The sequence below is a fragment of the Mauremys reevesii genome, linkage group 13 (assembly GCF_016161935.1).
Source record: "Mauremys reevesii isolate NIE-2019 linkage group 13, ASM1616193v1, whole genome shotgun sequence".
NCBI lineage: Eukaryota > Metazoa > Chordata > Testudines > Geoemydidae > Mauremys > Mauremys reevesii.
In genome coordinates this window covers 11,925,989-11,947,039 of record NC_052635.1, presented here as the reverse complement: position 1 = coordinate 11,947,039, position 21,051 = coordinate 11,925,989, and the positions used below count along the sequence as shown (strand labels likewise).

General features: G+C 40.0%; 1 protein-coding gene across 1 annotated transcript; it reads left to right on the top strand.

Moving 5' to 3' along the window:
- Positions 1–19,043: 19,043 nt before the first annotated feature.
- On the top strand, positions 19,044–19,968 carry LOC120381024 (olfactory receptor 13G1-like). The gene is given in 2 exon segments (XM_039499043.1): positions 19,044–19,339; positions 19,341–19,968. Coding segments are annotated over 2 exon segments (924 nt in total).
- Positions 19,969–21,051: the final 1,083 nt, after the last annotated feature.

Sequence of the window (21,051 nt, the reverse complement as noted above, 5' to 3'; positions counted from 1 at the left end):
AACATCTCGTCAGTCTTTGTCTTTCTCCGCCTAATCTGTGCCAGCCTCTGTGAGGGGGATGCCGGGGCAGTTCGGGAAAGAGCCGCAGCTGTGTGATAGGAAAAAGGAAGTTATTTCCTTGCAAAGATACATGTTTGCAAACACTGAACACAGTCTACTCAGTTTCTGTGAACAAGACCATACAGGGCACCTAATCTCATGTGCTCTCAGGACAAGTGCAGCCAGGCCTGGTAAGCCGTAAACTTTAGGCTGTAACAGTTAATGGATAGCAGTGGCCTCCTGCTGCAGGCAATCTGGAAAGCATAAAGTCTGACCTTGTTCCAGCCCTCGCGGGCTGTCCCGGGAAAGATCCTGTATGCTTTTCCTCTGCAGCCTCCACCACGTGGCTGTTAAACGACGGTCATTGTTATGCAAAGGAAAAGTCAAGCATTCACAATAGTAACATTACAGTAATTCCCTAATTAGATGCAGCAGTCGCCGAGCGAGATCACCCTGAGGCGGGTCACCAGGAGAAACAGAGGCGCATGCTGCGTGAATCCCTGCACAGACCAGGGCCCTATGCTGCCATGCTGGTCAAGGCAATGCTCCCACTGTACCTGAGGATGGCCTGGCGGCTTTGTGGAACTGTCCCAAGAGGATTTCTGTTCGATCCCTATATGCATTGACCTTCTTTTCACATAGTTTTTATTCCTGTTTTGTTAAAAATAAATGTTTACATGTTTATAGCTGATCCTTCCTGATGAAGAGATCCTGGCTGTCGGGAAAAGCAGTATTGTAAGCGCTGTCGCCTGACTCGTCCTCCACAAACCCTTCCTCATCTTCCCCATCCGCGAACATTGCTGAGGAACTGCCCGTCGACACTATCCCATCCTCAGAGTCCACGGTCACTGGTGGGGCAGTGGTGGCAGACCCACCGAGAATGGCATGCAGTGACTTGTAGAAGCGGCATGTCTGGGGATTTTTGGTAGCCTTGTCTCAGGTCCACTGCATTGCATCCCGGCTGTATCCTCTGAGTGCCATGGCTTTGGAGACCTTCGCGATCAGATCCAAGACTTCGGTCAGTCCATGCTGGGGCCCTCTTTCTACTCTGAGATTGCATGGATTCCTCTGCTGGAGAGCTCTGCATCGCTGCCAGTGCTGCTGAGCTCGCCATGACGTCCACACAGGAAATGAGATTCAAACTGGCCAGACAGGAAAAGGAATTCAAATTTTCCTGGGGCTTTTCCTGTATGGCTGATCAGAACATCTGAGCTCGGACTGCTGTCCAGAGCGTGAACAGAGTGGTGCAGTGAGGTCAAATTAAATGGCTTCAGACCAGGCCTACGCTTAGAGGTTATCTCATGCAGGTCCCCACATCTGTACCCTAAAGTTCAGAGTGGGGGTGACACCTTGACACAAGCATTACTATTAATGAGAAGACACACAATCCATCATCTTTAAGGGAAAACATCACAAAGTGAGAAAAGTTGGGAACTGTTGCAAGTGCTATTTTCTAAGTGAAAAGTTAGCTTACTTTATTTCGTGCTGAGCAAAAATTGGAATTTACATTCCATGGAAAATTCCATTATTTTAAGATTGGTTTTCATGCAAAATTCGGATGAACATAAGAATGCTCATAAATGGTCCATTTAGCTCAGTATCCCATCTTCTGAAAGTGGCCAATGCCAGGTGCTTCAGAGGAATGAAGAGAATAGGTGATCGTCAAGTGATCCATCCCCTCTCATCCACTCCCAGCTTCAGGCAAACAGAGACTAGGGACACTCAGAGCATGGGGTTGCATCCTTACCCATCCTGGCTAGTAGCCTTTAAGGACCTACCCTCCATGAAATTATTTAGTTCTTTTTTGAATCCTGTTATTGGTTTGGCCTTCACAACATCCTTAGTTCTTGTGTTATGTGAAGGAATAAATAACACTTTTGTATTCACTTTCTCTGCACCAGTCAAGATTTTATAGATCTCTATCATATCCCCCCTAAGTCATCTTTTTTCCAAGCTGAAAAGTCCCAGTCTTTTTCATCTCTCCTAATACGGAAGCTGTTCCATACCCCTAATAATTTTTGTTTGTCTTCATGAACCTTTTCGTATTCCAAGATATCTTCTTTTGAGATGTGGTGACCAGATTTGCATGCAGTATTCAAGATGAGGGCATATCATGGATTTATATAAAAGCATTATCATATTTTCTGTCTTATTATCCGTTTCCTAATGATTCAGAACATTATGTTCACTTTTTTGACTGTTGCTGCACTTTGAGCAGATGTTTTCAGATGAAAAATTGAAATATTGAAATTTGATGCAGAAATAAAACATTTTGTCTAGCCAAGGTGCCTGGGCCATAAGGGTATTTGGGGCGTGAAGTACCTGAACTGCAACTCTCATGAGGCAAAAATGAGATGCTTCTATTCGGTTCAGCATACTGAAACATTTTGATTCAGGCCAGCCCAACTTAGAATAAATATTATGTTTCAGTTTTCTGGATAGAAAATCAAAACCTTTAGGAAGCTTCATATGGAATTTTTTTTTCTTTAGAATATGCATTTTCTATTAAAATAGATGGATTCTAGGAGAAAGAAAACTGATATAAAAAAAGCAGAGACACACAGGGAAAAATCTATGCGAGCAGAGTTAAAGGCATCATAAAAAGTTTTAAATTATATGAAGATGTTAATAAATATTTCTGACCTGTATTGGGGGGGGGGAAACATGATGTACTGTCATCATATCATGATGATAATAATCTTGCCATGCTTGCTGACTGTTAATGCTGTTTTTCAATAAGTCTTGAACACAGAGGAAGTTCCAGAAGACTGGAAGACAGCTAATGTTGTGTCAATATTTATGACCCCATTAGTTATAGGCCTGTTGGTCTGACATCCATCATGGGCAAAATACTGTAACAGCTAATAGTTCTTCACCACCCTACTAGTGAAAAAGTTTTTCCTAATGTCCAACCTAAACCTCCCCCTCTGCAACTTGAGACCATTACTCCTTGTTCTGTCATCTTCTACCACTGAGACCAATCTAGATCCATCCTCTTTGGAACCCCCTTTCAGGTAGTTGAAAGCAGCTATCAAATCCCCCCTCATTCTTCTGTTCTGCAGACTAAACAATCCCAGTTCCCTCAGCCCCTCCTCATAAGTCATGTGTTCCAGACCCCTAATCATTTTTGTTGCCCTCCGCTGGACTCTCTCCAATTTATCCACATCCTTCTTGTAGTGTCGGGCCCAAAACTGGACACAGTACTCCAAATGAGGCCTCACCAGTGCTGAATAGAGGTGAATGATCACATCTCTCGATCTGCTGGAAATGCCCCTACTTATACAATCAAAAATGCCATTAGCCTTCTTGGCAATAAGGGTACACTGTTGACTCATATTCAGCTTTTCGTCCACCATATCCCATAGGTCCTTTTCTGCAGAACTGCTGCCCAGCCATTCTGTCCCTAGTCTGTAGCAGTGCATGGGATTCTTCTGTCCTAAGTGCAGGACTCTGTACTTGTCCTTGTTGAACCTCATCATATTTCAATTGATATTGGTATTATAATTAATGCCAATCAACATGGGTTTATGGAAAATAGATCCTGTCAAAGTAACTAGATATCCCTTTTTGATGAGCTTACAACTTTGTTGCTAAATGTAATAATGTTGACGTAATAGACTTCTGTAAGGCATTTTCCTTGATACTACATGGTATTTTTATGAAAAAATTAGAAAGATATTAAATGAACATACCAGACATTAAATGGATTAAAAGATGGCTAACTGATATGTCTCAAAATATAATTGCAAACAGAGAAGACTTATCAAATGGGTGTACTGCTAGAGGGATGCAATGGGAGTAGGTTCTTTGCCTTATGATAGTCAACATTTTTATTAATGATCTGGAAGAAGAAATAAAATCATTTACTGATAAAGTTTGACGAGGACACAAAATTTGAGGGCTGTTAAACAATGAAGAAGTCACTGATACAGCATGACCTGGATCACTTGATAAACTGGGAGCAAGTAAATAATTTGTGTTTTAATATGACTAAATGTAAGTGTATACGTATAACAAAGAATTCAGGCCACCCTTACAGGGTGGGGGACTCTATTCTGGGAAGCAGGAACTTGGGAAAAGATTTGGATATGATGGTGGAGAATCAGCTGAACATGAGCTTCCAGTGCGATGCTGTGGCCAAAAGAGCTAATGTGACCCTTGGATGCATAAACAGGGGAATCTCAAGCAGACATAGAGAAGTGATTTTACTTCTGTATTTGGCATTGGTGCAACTGCTACTGGAATCCTGTGCCCAGTTCTGGTGTCCACTATTAAAGAAGAATGTTGGTAAATTGGAGAGGGTTCAGGGCAGAGACATGAGAATGATTAAAGGACAAGAAAACATCACTTGTACTGATTGATTTCCTTGAATCTATCTATCTTAAGAAAGAGAAGGTACAGTCTAGAACAGGCGTCGGCAACTTTTGGCAAATGGTCCATCAATGTAATCCACTGGTGAACCGCGAGACATTTTGTGTACTTTGACCATCCACAGGCATGGCCCTCCGCAGCTCCCAGTGTTATAGAAGTGCCTACATATGGAACAAATATTTAATAACAGGTTCTTCAGTCTAGCAGAAAATTGTTTATCTTGATCCAATGGCTGAAAGTTAAAATTAGACAAATTCAGACTGCAAATACGGTGAAATTTAATATATATATATATTATAATTAACTTTTGGAACAACTTACCAAGGGTTGTGGTGGAGTGTCCATCACTGAAATTTTTAATTCAAAATATGATTTTTTTTCTCAAAAATATTTTCTAGGAATTGTTTACAGGAATTCTGTGGCTGGAGGTCAGACTAGATGATCACAGTCGTCCCTTATGTCTTCAGAATCTGTTAATCTGTCAACGACTCTATGTTTAGAACCATAATTACAGGCCTGTGACCATGACTCCATAGAAATGTATAGGCCAACCATGGACTCTTTATAAAGTAAAGATGAAGAAAAGGCTTCTGTTCCTCTTCAAAATAACTCTGAAGGGTGCCCTGATTTATTACAGATGATATTCTACTAGTGCAATCAATAAGCCAAACAGCCAGTATGATCCAGAGGACTTGGGTTTTGAAAGCAAATATTAGAGAAAGTCTGTGTCATTTTTTGCTAAAGATCCATTTTGCTTAATTGACACAATGGGTTTCCATCAGTATGATGACACCATAACTCTGGATCGCATTATGGCCCTTTTCCAACAGTTTATCTGCTTCTCTTTATGCATGTGAGTGGCCCATTGAAGTCCAGGAGATGACTCATACACTCAGAGTCAAGTATGTGCTTAGGCGCTTGGCAGTAATGGGGTCTATACAAGCGAAAAGATTTTCCTCTTTGTAATTTTCACCCCTGAAATATCTCTCTCTGATCTGAAACTCAGTATGGGTTTTCTTTCCTACACAGCATTATTCTGTAAACCAAATTTAGTCTCATTAACATCTCAACAGCTGCACTACCTTCAGAGTTCGCATAGTAACATCTATGTAGCGCCATACAATCCTCATCTGTTATGAAACAGCAAAATCAAGGGAGCTGTGAAAATACATTGGTGGAAATGATGTTGTCTCCTGGAAAATTCAGCACGATATATGTAACATCAAGAGGAATTTTGTCCACTTAATGGAGAAAATTTATTTGCAGTCTTATAGGTGACTCCAATTTACCTTCTAATAGGTGACTCCTTCAGGTCCTTTTTTGAGAATTAACTCTTGTCCAGATTCACAAGGGATGCAAGATCTCCCTGCAGAAGGCTACTATATATGAAGAACAGTCATCTTCAGCAAGTCATAACTCACTCAGAGTCTGGATTGAAATTACAGCTTGGTTCATTGTACTGAAGACTGAATAAAAGGTGAGAATGTTCCACTTGTTTTCTTGCTTTCTTGTTGCTTTCTTGTTTTCTCACAAATCATATTTCTAACTTAAGTTTTCTGATTTTTAGGCTGGTGTCATAGGTTTCATCCCCACTCTGAAATTTAGGATACAGATGTTGAGGACCTGCATGAACTAAGCTTAATTACCATCTTAGATCTGGTTTTGCTGCCACCATCCAGATGTCTGAGTTATCTGGAAAACTCTGTCTTCCCCCAAAAAACCTTCCCCTCTCTGGGTAGCCTTGAGAGACTCTTCCACCAATTCCCTGGAGAGTCCATATCCAATTCCCTTGGATCTAAAAAACAAGGAAGAATGTAACCATCCCCCCTCCTTTCCCCTACCAATCACTGGTGAGTCCAGATCCAATCCCCTTGGATCTTAAAACAAGGAAAAATCAATCAGGTTCTTAAAAAAAGAAGGCTTTTAATTAAAGAAAAGAAAGGTAAAAGAAAAAAAAAACCTCTGGGAGACAGCATACAAGCTGATCTCACAGACAACAGATTTAAAACACAGGATGTTCCCCTGGGCAAAAACCTTAGTACACACAAGAATACCCAAATTTGATTATTCCCTTAATTGCACCAAGACAAGCTATAAAAGAAAATAAACATCAACCTATTTATTCTTTTCTAAAACTTACTACTCTGATAAGAGGCTGGTTCCTTGATCTTTTTCACTCTCGCTGAAACTGAAACTGACTCTAAACAAAGAAAACTTCCCTCCTTCCTTTTGAAACATCTTGTTCCCCCATTGGTCCCTCTGGTCAGGTGTCAGCTAGGCTAGGTGAACTTCTTAACCCTTTACAGGTAAAAGAGGCATTAACCTTTAACTATCTGTTTATGACAGCTGGTATTTTTGAAGTTAGGCACCAACTCCCAATGAAATTCCAGGAGAATGGAGTAATTAATTCTTTTATTCTCTTTTGAAAGTTGAGCAACATTTAATTTATGAGTTTTGTATTTTTTGAAATTTGGCTAAATGTGTTTTGCAGGAATATACATTTCCACAACTGTGTTTGTGAGTTTTGGACTATATTCTCATATTAATATGATCAATACAATCTGATTAAATTCTCAGGCATCAGTGGAGTGCTTTTGAATTTAATTGTAGTTGAGTCTAAAGTTGAGTTACAATGTTGTAACATTGATTTGAGGGATAGAAGATTCATGACCTATTATCTGTGCCCTCAATAATTTGCAATCAAATTTAAAATGTTATGTAAAGGTTGACCAATTTTTAAAAAAAAACTCTGTAATATGAAATCCAAAAAAATTACTCTAATATGATCTCGTGGTTAATTAGACTTGTTGGCCCTGATGCTCTTCTCATTTTCATCATTTTTACAATACAGTAACTCCAGTGACTTCAAAGGAGATACTCCTGATTTCCTCCAGGAGGAGTGGGAGGAAAGTCAGATGAAGCAGAAATGTAGTAATAAGATTAGAGAAGTCTGAAGACAATGGAGGGAAAATAATCTGTAATCCAGGAGGGAGTGCTTGTCAAATCATGTTGCTGCTATTCCTAATAAATAAGCAACATGTGTATACTGCCTTGTGGCTTATCATAACAATGTAATTTTGGCGCATACGATTCCCCTTTTGTTTACACTAGTTTTATGCCAGTACAACTTCAATGTGTATCAAATCAGCCACATTGATTGCAATGCAGTTATGCCTGATTTACACTGGCATGCCTTAAAGAGGAATCAAGTCATTTATTTTGTGTATCTTAATACCACTTAAAGCTACATATCATTCTGTTATGTCTTGTATTGTATGAGTTATTTATACTGAAGGTGTCCTATATTGCGATAAACCTATTTTGTGAAATTAGATTGGAAAGTGGAATCTTGGTTATTAATAAGACTACTGGTGTATGAATGATGTTTGAGATCATATTGCAACTCCTAACTGATGTGGTTTATGTAAACAGTACAACTAACATCTATCATAGAATCATAGAAATATAGGCCTGGAAGGGACCTTGATAAGTTAAAAAAAGAACTAGATAAATTAATGGAGCATAGGTCCATCAATGGCTATTATCCAGGAAGGACAGGGATGGTTTGCCAGAAGCTGGGAATGAGTGACAGGGAAAGGATCACTTGTTGATTACCTGCTCTGTTCATTCCCTCTGGGGCACCTGCCATTGGCTGCTGTCAGAAGACAGGGTCCTGGGCTAGATGGATGTTTGGTTTTACCCAGTATGGCTGGTTTTATATTCTTATATTATTATTTAATCCAGTCCCCTCCCTGCACTGAGGAAGGACTAAGTATTATCTAGACCACCTCTGACAGCTGTTGGTCTAACCTGTTCCTAAAAACCTCCAATGATGGAGAATCCACAACCTCCCGGGGCAATTTGTTCCAGTGCTTAACTACCCTGACAGTTAGGACGTTTTTCTCAATGTCTAAGCTAAATTTCCCTTGCTGTAATTTAAGCTGATTGCTTCTTGTCCTATTCTCAGTGTCTAAGAAGAAAAATGCATCACCCCCTTTCTATAATAACTGTTTACTACCTGAAGACTGTTATTATGTCCCTCTTCTGTCTTCTCTTCTCCAGACTAAACAAACCCATTTTTTTATCAATCCTTCCTTGTAGGTCATGTTTTCTAGACCTTTATTCATTTTTCTGTTGCTCTCCCCTGGACCTTCTTCAATTTGTCCACATCTTTCCCAAAGCTTGGCACCCAGAACTGGACATAATACTCCACTTGAGGCCTTATCGGTTCTGAATAAGAGAGGAAGAATTACTTCTCATCTCTAGCTTACAACACTCCTGCTAACACATCTCAGAATGATTTTTGCAACAGTATAATATTATTGACTCCTATTTAGTTTGTGATCCACTACAACTACCAGATCCTTTTCTGCAGTATTCCTTCCTAGTCATTTCCCATTTTGTATTTGTGTGATTGAGTATTCCTTCCTAAGTGCAGTACTTTGCATTTGTCCACATTGAATTTCATCCTATTTAATTCAGATGATTTCTCCAGTTTTAATTTCAAATCCTGTCCTCCAAAGGCCTTGCAATCCCTCCCAGGCTGGTATCATTGGCAACTTTATAAGTGTACTCCCTAAGCAATTATACAAATCATTTATAAAGATCTTGAGTAGAACCTGACCCAGGAGAAATCCCTGAGGGACCCCCCTCAATATGCCCTTCCAGATCTATTTTGAACCATTGATAACTATTCTCTGAGTACGATTCTCCAGTCAATTGTGCACCCACCTTATCTCGACCATATTTCTCTAGTTTGTTTATGATAAGGTCACGTGAGACAATAGCAAAAGTCAATATCTATCACATCTACTGCCTTCCCCCTTTCACAAGGCTTGTTAGCCTGTCAAAGAAAAGATCTTGACAGATTGGAGAACTGGGCTATAGACAACAAAAGGAAATTCAACAAAGACAAATGTAAGATGCTGCACTTAGGAAAGAAAAAACAAATGTACAAATATAGAATGGGGGATAACTGGCTTGGCAGCAGCATTGCTGAGAAGGATCTGGGAGTTATGATGGATCACAAGCTCAACATGCGTCAACAATACAATACTGTTGCGAAAAAAATCATGCAATTTTGAGTTACATTAAAAGAGGCATAGCATGCAAGTCAGAGGAGGTAATAGTACCACTCTACTCAATGCTGGTTAGGTCTCGGCTGGAGTACTGTGTCCTGTTTTGGGCCCCACACTACAAGAAGGATGTGGAAAAATTGGAAAGAGTCCAGCAGAGGGCAACAAAAATGATTAGGGGGCTGGAGCACCTGATTTATGAGGAGAGGCTGAGGGAACTGGGATTATTTAGTCTGCAGAAGAGAAGAATGAGGGGGGATTTGATAGCTACTTTCAACTACTTGAAAGGGGGTTCCAAAGAGGATTGATCTAGACTGTTCACAGTGGTGGCAGATGACAGAGCAAGGAGTAATGGTCTCAAGTTGCAGTGGGGGAGGTTTAGGTTGGATATTAGGAAAAACTTTTTCACTAGCAGGGTGGTGAAGCACTGGAATGGGTTACCTAGGGAGGTGGTGGAATCTCCTTCCTAAGAGGTTTTTAAGATCAGGCTTGACAAAGCCCTGTCTGGGATGATTAGTTGGGGATTGGTCCTGCTTTGAGCAGTGGGTTGGACTAGATGACCTCCTGAGTTCCCTTCCAACCCTGATATTCTATGATTATGACTGGGAATTTGGTGATTGGATCTGAATATTTGTGAAAAGAAGCTGCTCAGGAAGGGTTTTATCTAAAATATGAGTAGTTACACTATTGGTTAGACCATTTCTAGTAGAATTTTCAGAAGTGCCTAAGCAGGTTAGGCACCTGGGTCCAGATTTTGAAACATGTATTAAACACTTAGTGTGAGATCTTGAAGGTATTTAGGCATCTAGTAGGATTTTAAAAAACATATAGGGACTAAATTTACAAGCGGACGTAGGTACCTAGCTCCAACTTTAGGCACCTAAATCCCAGAATCAGGGCCCCTGCGATTCACAAAACCCCTGCTGAGTTGTTTCCAAACACTATGGGCACCTAAGTCCACTTGGCACCCAAGTTTTGGCAGTAAAATTTCCCCAGAACCTCTGTTGCTGCATCTGAACATGCACACTCTTACTCCATTCTCAGTGTCCAGTTGCCTAAGCCCCAGATCCATACAGAAGATAAGTGTTCCCCTGCCTAACTCACCTGCAGGGCCCAATCTGGTAAACATGCTCAGAGGCTGCTTCCTGGATCTGGCCCTGCACATAGGCTCACCCTAAACAGTCTGTCACTTGCATAACTTCCAGCTCCATGGTCAGGGCATTCACATAGGATACCCTAGCCAATGGGTTAAGGGATATTCTGTAATTGGACAGGTCTCTCAGTCTCTGCTGTTGAAGCCATTCCACTGTGGATAAGCAATTAAAGATTGATTGGACTGTGAGGACGAGATTGCGGGTCTCCCACATGTCAGGTCCAGGCACTAACCACCAAGCTATAGAGTCATTCTCATGCTGGTGCTTCCTCTCCACTGTGGCCCAGTGACTCTTTAATTATTGAATCCAAAGTGGAGCTACTGATGGGCTCTGACAGCAGGGTCTCCTCTAGCCCAGAGGTTGGGGCACTCAGCTGAGAGGTTGGGGCACTCATTTCATTTTTCAGGTACATCTTCAGCCAGGGATATCCCATACCCCAAGTGACCATACTAACCACTGGGCTAAAAGGTATATGAGGAAGCTGTTCTTCCTTCTTCTGGGAGGGGGTGGGGGCTAAGGACACACCCGTCTCCTTGTCCTCTCCATTAACTAGCTTAGTCAGGGAGCCACCTACCTTACTGGAGTGACCGAGAGGCCCATTGGCTTATGCCCAAATAAATTTGTTAGTCTCTAAGGTGCCACAAGGACTCCTACCACTCTGAAACCTCGGTCAGTCACTCTTGTCAGACCTGACACACTCACTGCACCTACCACATTGTTGTCATAACCTGTATTGAAGAGGTGCCATGTAATATATAATTGGAAAGCTAATGACACTCTTGTGATTAATATCATTGTGAAATGTCTGTATGAATAGAATGTGAGGAACTATGGCTACTCACTGATGTTATGCTTTAAAGTCTGTGACCAAACAAAGGGAGAAAGACAGGCTTCTCCCAAACTGAAGAGAAGGCAGCTGTCTACCTGTCTCCAATGTCAATTAAGCAAGTTGTGACCAAAGGCAAAGAGGAGCACATTTATATGGAAGGTAAACAAAGCCACCAGGAAAGTGAGTGGGGAAAGAAGGCTACTTAACTATCTCAACTGGCAATGGAGATTTCAGGCCCAGGAATCCTTCCCACCTCTTGAGGCAGGCTCAATGAACTTTGAAAATATGTAACTAGAAAGGAAAACGTTATGTAGTCATCCTCCAGCTGGAGGAACAAAGGAAACAAGCACTTTGAGATCTGAGAAGGTCCTGGCCAGAAAGTCTGGTCAGCCATTCCAGAAAAGTGACTTTGAAAGGAAACCTTCTTTGAACAAGAAAGTCTAAGTTGTTAATTCACACGTTAGCATTTAGAATCATAGTTTTGCTTTGGTTTGCTTGTAACCATTTCTATCTTTATTCCTTATCCTTGGTATTACTTAATCCTATGTCCATTTGTTAAGTAAATTTGTTTAACTTTTACTATAAACCAGTTCAGCGTGCTAACCCCAGTTATGCCAACAAGCTGCAGAATATTGTCTCTTTAAAGGGGCAACAAACTTAGTAACCAATGGTCCATTTAGCCCAGTACCCTGTTTTCTGACAGTGGAGAGATACTTCAGAGGGAATGAACAAAATAGCACAATTATCGAGTGATCCATCTCCTGTCATCCACTTCCAGCTTCTGGCAGTCAGAGGTTTAGGGACACCCAGAGCATGGCGTTGCATCCCTGACCATCTTGGCTAATAACCATTGATGGACCTATCCTCCATGAACTTATCTAGTTGTTTTTTTAACCCATTTATACTTTTGGCTTTCACAACATCCCCTGGCAATGCATCCCACAGATTGACTTTGCATTGCGTGAAGAAGTAATAACCTTAAAAAAATCAAGTTGTGCAGTCCAGCTTAAACCTGGCATTTCTTAACTTTGGGGTTTTTGACTTTGCAACCTTCACAGTCATGGCAGAGGTGATATTGATGATGGTGTGGAGAAGAAATACTGAAGCTATGTCCCTAACCTCAAGCTGTAGTCCTGGTCCTAAAAGAGGTTGCTTTTCTTACTAAAAATGATTCATGGTAAAATCATCATCCTCACTGGTATTTAAACCAACAACATTAAGTTTCAAAGTGAACACAAAACTGAGACGAAAAGGGCAGCTCAAGGTCTGTCCTAAACTGTCTCCAGATTTATTCAGACAGCATTCACAGGGCTTCTTTGGGAGAGTTTCCTTTAAACAAAAGGGAGAGATGTTGATGATTCTAATTAATAATCATGATAAACTTCATGCTGCAGAACAGAAATCTGCCATCCACACTGTTTTAGCACCATTCCTTAGGACATATACAACATCCTTCTTCCCCAGAACTCTAGAGACTTTAAGTGTATCCTGTTATCTTGTCCACTTTATGGACAGAATCACTGAGACACAAAGAAGTCTAGATCAATATTTTGCTGAGTGTACACCATGGCACACAGAATCATAGATTATTAGGGTTGGAAGGGACCTCAGTAGATCATCTGGTCCAACCCCTGATCAAAGCAGGACCAATCCCCAAATGGCCCCCTCAGAGGTTGAACTAACAATCCTGGGTTTAACAGGCCAATGCTCAAACCACTGAGCTATCCCTCCCCCCGAAAATAGTAATTAGAGATATCCTTATCGCCTAGAAGTGGAACGGACCTTGAAAGGTCATTGAGTCCAGCCCCCTGCCTTCATTAGTAGGACCAAGTACTGATTTTTGCCCCAGATCCCTAAGTGTCCCCTTCAGGGATTGAACTCATAACCCTGGGTTTAGCAAGCCAATGCTCAAACCAGGTTTCTACCTAGGGCATATGTTTCAGCAGAGCTAAGGACCTACAACTTGAAATCAGTAGGAGCAGTAGGGGTTGTGGATAGGGTGACCAGACAGGGACAGTCCCGATTTTTGGGACTTTTTCTTAATAGGCTCCTATTAACCCCACCCCCATCCTGATTTTTCACATTTGCTGTCTGGTCATCCTAGTTGTGGCTCTTGGAACAATCTGGCCCTATGAGTGTGTCGGTTCTTCACTCTAAATATAGACACCTAACATTAGTAGGTGATTTTGAAAAATTGAGATTTTGGCCCAGCGGTGGAAGGCAGCATGATCCAGTGAATAGGGCACTAACCCCTGACCTAAGAATCATCAGATCTTGTTCTAGGTCTCATTCCTTCACTTGCCTTTCGAGTCTCTGTGTGCATTAGTTTCCCTATCAATAAAATTGACATAATGACACTGACCATCCTTAATAACGCTGTTGGAGATCTATGGATGAAAAGGCCTCTCTAAAGGCCAATGATTATTAACAGATATAATTTTAAAGAATGACATCACAAAGCAAAATACATGCTGAATATTAAAATAACATTGGATCATCTTTTTACCATCACCCAATCAAAACAGACACTTATTTATATATATATGTATTTGTTTTTCCTACAGGGCCTGCACTGGAGTGATTATTCTGAATTGCTTTGGGGAAACATATCCCCATGTCGATCTATATATTAGGCTGGAAACTCATCTGAGCCTAACCACTCTTATGCACTCTGTAGATGAACTACAATTGGCATAAGGGATACATTAGAGATGTGCAGACTGTGCTAGAACAGGAATTACTCCTATTATTATTATTAATCTAACCAACAGTTTCCCAGGATTGCTATATAGAATCTTCCTCTAACAACACAGTTGACATTGGAGAAGAGGAGCAGCAACCAGAACTAGTATGTGAGCATTTGCATGATTGTCAAATGTCTTAGCCACTTAATCTGTAGATAAGCAAGGAATTGAACCAAATGTGCTACTTATATTGATGTCAATGAAAATGTTGCCGTTAAGTTCCATTAGAACACATTTTGCCCATAATGATATAGAACAAAATTAATTCAGACTGACTCCTTTTTCTTTTTTTGATTCCACTCAAAAATTGACTGAGATCTGGGCCCTCCGCTTTGCCATGTACTGTACTGAGACAGCCAGGCTGCTATGTAGAAGGATATTTCTGCTTTACATTTGAAAATTATATTTTCCCATTGGTGAATTTCAATGTAGATAGATAGATAGACGTAACACTGAAGTTCCAAATATCTGAAATCTGAAATGAAATCAAATTGCATGTGGTAAAATGGATACACACACACATAGTATTGATTCCATTTGTAGAGATTTATCGTTTCCACAGATATTCTATGTGCTTAGAATGAAGAATTCTGCTAGAACATTTTACATGTGCCCCATTATGATGAATGTCTGAAGAAGGAAATACAAACAGCAGAAATCTTTAGATTTTTGAAAGACAGGAGTGGAAAATATCCCATTTGATTTGCTATGGTAGAAGAAATTTTGGCTCAGATCCTCATGTTGTGTACAATTCAGTAGCTTCAATTATTTAAATAGAGATATTTCAATTTATATTAATTGTGGATCTGTTCCCTAGCTTTTTACTATAATGACTGGCACTATTACCAAATCATTTTCTAGAACAGAACTACACTTTTAAAAACCCTTTAAGAATTATGCAGTCCGCTGTTCATTGTGTGTGTTATGGGTTCTCCTAAGGTGGCTGGTCCCCAGGAGATGAGTCTACTACAAGTAGCAGTTCAAGGAGCCATCCTGTTAGTTCAGGTTCTAACTGGCACTCACTGAAAAAGTCAAGAGTTTGGCTCCCACTGACCACCAATTAAGGTGATGGAGTTTGACACTTTCTACGGGGAAAAAGCAAATGTTTGGGGGGAGCTTTTGCTTTTGATTTGACAAAGAATAATTTTTGATTGCCATTTTTTTTTGGAAAATGGGGGATGCTGGGGGGGGAACAAACCCAATACCCCCCAAAATCAATAATTTATTTATATTCCCCCCAAAAAAATCAATTAAAAATTGTGGGGGGGTCCCAAAACCTGCAGAACAAAAAATATTTCAACATTAGAGAGAGAGATCGATCAACTCTAATCATTGCAGTTAGAAGAAATTGTGAGCAATTCTAACCACAATTTCAGTTAATGGGAAATGAGAGTACTTAGGACTAGAGATGTGCAAATAACCAATATATACATAATATTTTGGTTGACCCAAATCTGCATTTTTCAGTCCAAAAAAAAAAGTTTTAGTCAAAAAATTCCACCCAGCTCTATTCAGGATTTGGATGCATGGTAACTCATTGATCTGTGTGTGTCATGTATCATGCTCACTAACTGATCCATAAAAGATAAGGTGCAGAGTTTCAAAGTCCTTTCAGTTGAGCTATTTGAAATTTTTCAGCTGAAAAATTTTCCTGTTGGAAAATGTACAAGTACTGTAGTACAATTTCTTAATTGTCAAAGTGCAACCTACAAATACAATTATACATTATACATTATATATTATTTTTTTTACATAACTGCACTCAAAAGTAAAATAATGTAAAACTTTAGAGTCTACAAGTCCACTCAGTCCTACTTCTTGTTTCGCTAGTCGCTCAGACAAACAAGTTTGCCTGACTTTAGTAAGGCATTTGATACGGTCTCGTATGATATTCTTATCGATAAACTAGGCAAATACAACTTAGATGGAGCTACTATAAGGTGGGTGCATAACTGGCTGGATAACCATATTCAGAGAATAGTTATTAATGGTTCCCAATCCTGCTGGAAAGGTATAACGAATGGGGTTCTGCAGGGGTCTGTTTTGGGACCGGCTCTGTTCAATATCTTCATCAACAACTTAGATATTGGCATAGAAAGTATGCTTATTAAGTTTGCAGATGATACCAAACTGGGAGGGATTGCAACTGCTTTGGAGGACAGGGTCATAATTGAAAATGATCTGGACAAATTGGAGAAATAGTCCGAGGTAAACAGGATGAAGTTTAACAAAGACAAATGCAAAGTGCTCCACTTAGGAAGGAAGAATCAGTTTCACACATACAAAACGGGAAGAGACTGTCTAGGAAGAAGTACGGCAGAAAGGGATCTAGGGGTTATAGTGGATCACAAGCTAAATATGAGTCAACAGTGTGATGCTGTTGCAAAAAAAGCAAACGTGATTCTGGGATGCATTAACAGGTGTGTTGTGAGCAAGACACGGGAAGTCATTCTTCTGCTCTACTCCACGCTGGTCAGGCCTCAGCTGGAGTATTGTGTCCAATTCTGGGCATTGCATTTCAAGAAAGATGGAGCAATTGGAGAGGGTCCAGAGAAGAGCAACAAGAATGATTAAAGGTCTAGAGAACATGACTTATGAAGGAAGGCTGAAAGAATTGGGTTTGTTTAGTTAGGGAAAGAGAAGACCGAGAGGGGACATGATAGCAGTTTTCAGGTATCTAAAGGGGTGTCATAAGGAGGTGGGAGAAAACTTGTTCATCTTAGCCTCTAAGGATAGAACAAGAAGCAATGGGCTTAAACTTCAGCAAGGGAGGTTTAGGTTGGACATTAGGAAAAAGTTTCTAACTGTCAGGGTGGTTAAACATTGGAATAAACTGCCTAGGGAGGTTGTGGAATCTCCATCTCTGGAGATATTTAAAAGTAGGTTAGATAAATATCTATCAGGGATGGTATAGACAGTATTTGGTCCTGCCATGAGGGCAGGGGACTCGACTCGATGACCTCTTGAGGTCCCTTCCAGTCCTAGAGTCTATGAATCTATGAATAAGTTTGTTTACATTTATGCTGCCCCCATCTTATTTACAATGTCACCTGAAAATGACAACAGGTGTTCGCATGACAATGTTTTAGCCAATGTTGCAAGGTATTTACGTGCCAGATATGCTAAACTTTCATATGCCCCTTCATACTTTGACCACCTTTCTAGAGGACATTCTTCCATGCTGATAACAGGTTCTGCTCGATAACAATTCAAAGCAGTGCAGACTGATGAATGTTCATTTTAATCTGCTGAGTCAGATACTATCAGCAGAAGACTGGTTTTATTTTTTGGTGGTTTGGGTTCTGTAGTTTCCGAATTGGAGTGTTGCTCTTTTAAGACTTCTGACAGCATGTTCCATACCTCATCCCTCTCCAATTTTGAAGGCACTTTAGATTCTTAAACCTTGGGTCAAGTGCTGTAGCTATCTTTAGAAATCTCACATTGGTACCTTCTTTGCATTTTGTTAAATCTGCAATGATAGTGTTCTAAAATCGAGCAACATATGCTGGATCATCATCCGAGATTGCCATAACAAAAAATATGTGGCAGAATGCAGGTAAAACCATGGAGCAGGAGACATACAATTCTTCCCCAAGGAATTCAGTCACAAAATTAATTAATGCATTATTTATTTTAACAAGTGTCATCATCATGGAAGCATGTCCTCTGGAATGGTGATCAAATCATGAAGGAGCATATGAATGTTTTGCATATCTGGCACTTAAATACCTTGCAATGCCAGCTACAAAAGTGCTATGGGAACGCCTATTCTCACTTTCAGGTGACATTGTAAATAAGAAGCAGGCAGCATTATCTCCTGTAAATGTGAACAAACCTGTTTCTCTTTGCAATTGTCTGAACAAGAAGTAGGGCTGAGTGGACTTGTAGGCTCCAAAGTTTTACATTGTTTTGGTTTTAAGTGCAGTTATGTATCAAAAAATCTGCATTTGTAAGTTGCACTTTCACGATAAAGAGATTGCACTACAGTACTTGTATGAGGTGAATTGAAAAATACTATTTCTTTTATTTCTTTATATAGTGCAAATATTTGTAATAAAATAATATAAAGTGAGCACTGTACACTTTGTATTCTGTGTTGTAATTGAATTCAATATATCTGAAAATGTAGTAAAACATCAAAAATATTTATAATAAATGTAAATCGGTATACTATTATTGTTTAACAGTGCAATTAAAACTGCAAATAATCAAGATTAATTTTTAAACAACTTAATTTGTTTTTGAGTTAATCACATGATTTAACTGTGATTAGTTGGCATTCCTAATTAAAATTGAACATTTTGATTGGATTTTCAAGAAATTTTCAATGAAATATGAAATTTAATTTAGAATCAACATTTTGAAACAAAATTAAACTTTTATTTTGGACTATTGATTCAAAATCAAAACTTTGAATCAACATGCTGATTTATGAACAAAATTTTATTTTGTGTGTCATCTTAATGTCCTCTAAGAAAAAAAGGTTGATTCAGAATAAAATTTGATATGTCAATAGTTTTTTTTTCAATCATATATATAGAGAGGTTAAAATTGACAATTTTCAGAACTTTTCACAAAATAAATAAAGAAAAATGATATTTCAATTTTTCATCCCAATTCAGCGTGAAAAACAATGCCAAAATATTGGTATTTCCCATGGAATGGAAATTCTGTTTTCCAACAAACTCTGCATCTAGGGATTTAGATGAAAATTGGGCATCTAAACCCCATAGGAAGTTTTGAATATCTCAGCCTGAGTAGTCCCATGCAAGTCCTAGAGAAGTTTCAGAAGCGAGTGCCTTCACAAACAACAATCTCTGGAGCTCCAGGAATGAAGAACCAAAGCATCGTGACCACATTCATCATGCTGGGACTCTCCAGTAAACCCCAACTCCAGGTCCTACTCTTCATCCTATTCCTCTCCATCTACATCATCGCCCTGCTGGGCAACTTACTCATCATTGCTGCCATCCTTTCCAGTTCCAAGCTCCACAGGCCCATGTACTTTTTCCTCTTCCACTTGGCTGTGGTGGACATTATCTGCACTGCCACCATCATCCCCAATATGCTGGGAAATCTAGTGGCTGTGACTAAATCTCTCTCATACCGTGGGTGCATGGTCCAGCTACTTCTTCACATGGTCTTTGGGGGCTGAGATGGTGCTCTTCACCATCATGGCTTATGATCGCTATGTGGCCATTTGCCACCCTTTGCGTTACAGCATCATGATGAACAAGACCATATGTGTGGGCCTGTCTGCCCTAGTGATAGTCATTGCTGTGGTCAACTCGTGGGTGCACACTGGCCTCGTGCTGCAGCTGAGCTTCTGTGGGCCTAACGTTATCAACCACTTTTTCTGTGAAATCCCATCGCTGCTGGCTCTCTCCTGCACCTCAGTGCATTTAAACGAGGTTATGGTCTTCACGGCGGACATTTTCCTAGCTATGGGGGACTTCCTGTTGACACGCGTCTCTTATTTTTTCATTGTCAGGGCAATCCTGAGGATCAAAACGGCTCAAGGGAAGAGAAAAGCCTTCTCCACCTGCTCCTCCCACCTCATTGTGGTGTCTCTTTATTACTCCACTGTCATCTACACTTACATTCGGCCAGCCTCTAGCTACTCCTTCGACAGGGACAAGATTATAGCCACCTTGTACACCCTGGTGACTCCAACTCTCAATCCTATAGTCTACACGCTAAGGAATAAAGATGTCAAGATGGCCATCAAGAAAATGCTTCCATACCCTGGGAAATAGGTCATGATGGGACAAACCTAGACTGGTTCCATAGCAAGCCTGGAGCTCTGGTGTTTGCTTTCCTGTGGAAATGGGACTCAGAACAAACCTTAGAAAAAGGTGCAAGGTGCATGTCTTCATGCAGGACTTTCTAACTGGTCAAATGTTGATTTCCTGAATAGCTGAAATTTTTGGAACCAGTTGAAACTATGTTTCAGAAGAAAGAAAGAAAGAAAGAAAGAAAGAAAGAAAGAAAGAAAGAAAGAAAGAACTGTTATCAATTATCTCAAATGTTTCAGACTTGTGATATAAATCCATTAAATGCAATTTCTTGTTTTGTAGCTTTGCTCAAGTCACTTTCCTTCTTTGTCACTAAATTTTCCCAGCTGTAAAATAGGGAAAAGGACACTTACCTATAATTCTGAAGTCTTATAATTTCAAGTTCCTTCTCATCCAAAGACTTTCTGTGTGACCCTGGGCAAGTCACTTAGCATCTGTACCCTCAGCTCCCCATCTGTGGAAAATGGGATAACAGTATTTCCCTATCTCACCGGGGTGTTTTGAGAATGAATACATAAAAGATTATGAGGTGCTCAGATCAGATGGTAATGAGGACCATGTAAGTACATAAAGTAAACAGGTGACTCTTGCAGGCAGAGAGTTGTTTTTATTTTTGTGACCTATGTCCATGTGCTTGAACAAATGATAAATAATGTTTTCACCCCTACTCCAGCCCCTGGAAAGAACATAATAGCTTTTATTACTAATTGGGATAAAGTCATTAGTATTAGACATAAGCTATAGCATATCAGCATCTGATCATATCTAAAAGGTATTCTGCAAGCCTAGCATTGCTTCACACATTTGCAATTCTGGGATCACCCACATTTCACAAGGAAAGGATTACTGGGAAGGTTTGGGGCAGCTTTATTCTAGGTAATAAAGCAGATAAGCTTGGCTATAACACTGGATTTCATTGGGCCAAGGGAGTGAAGCATTCCACTTGGTTGGCATATTTTGCCTCTACCTAAGAAGAGGGCTCTGGTTGGGAAAAGGAATTTTAACACATTGTGCCCAGTGCTTTCTTTAATGGTAGAATAGTCA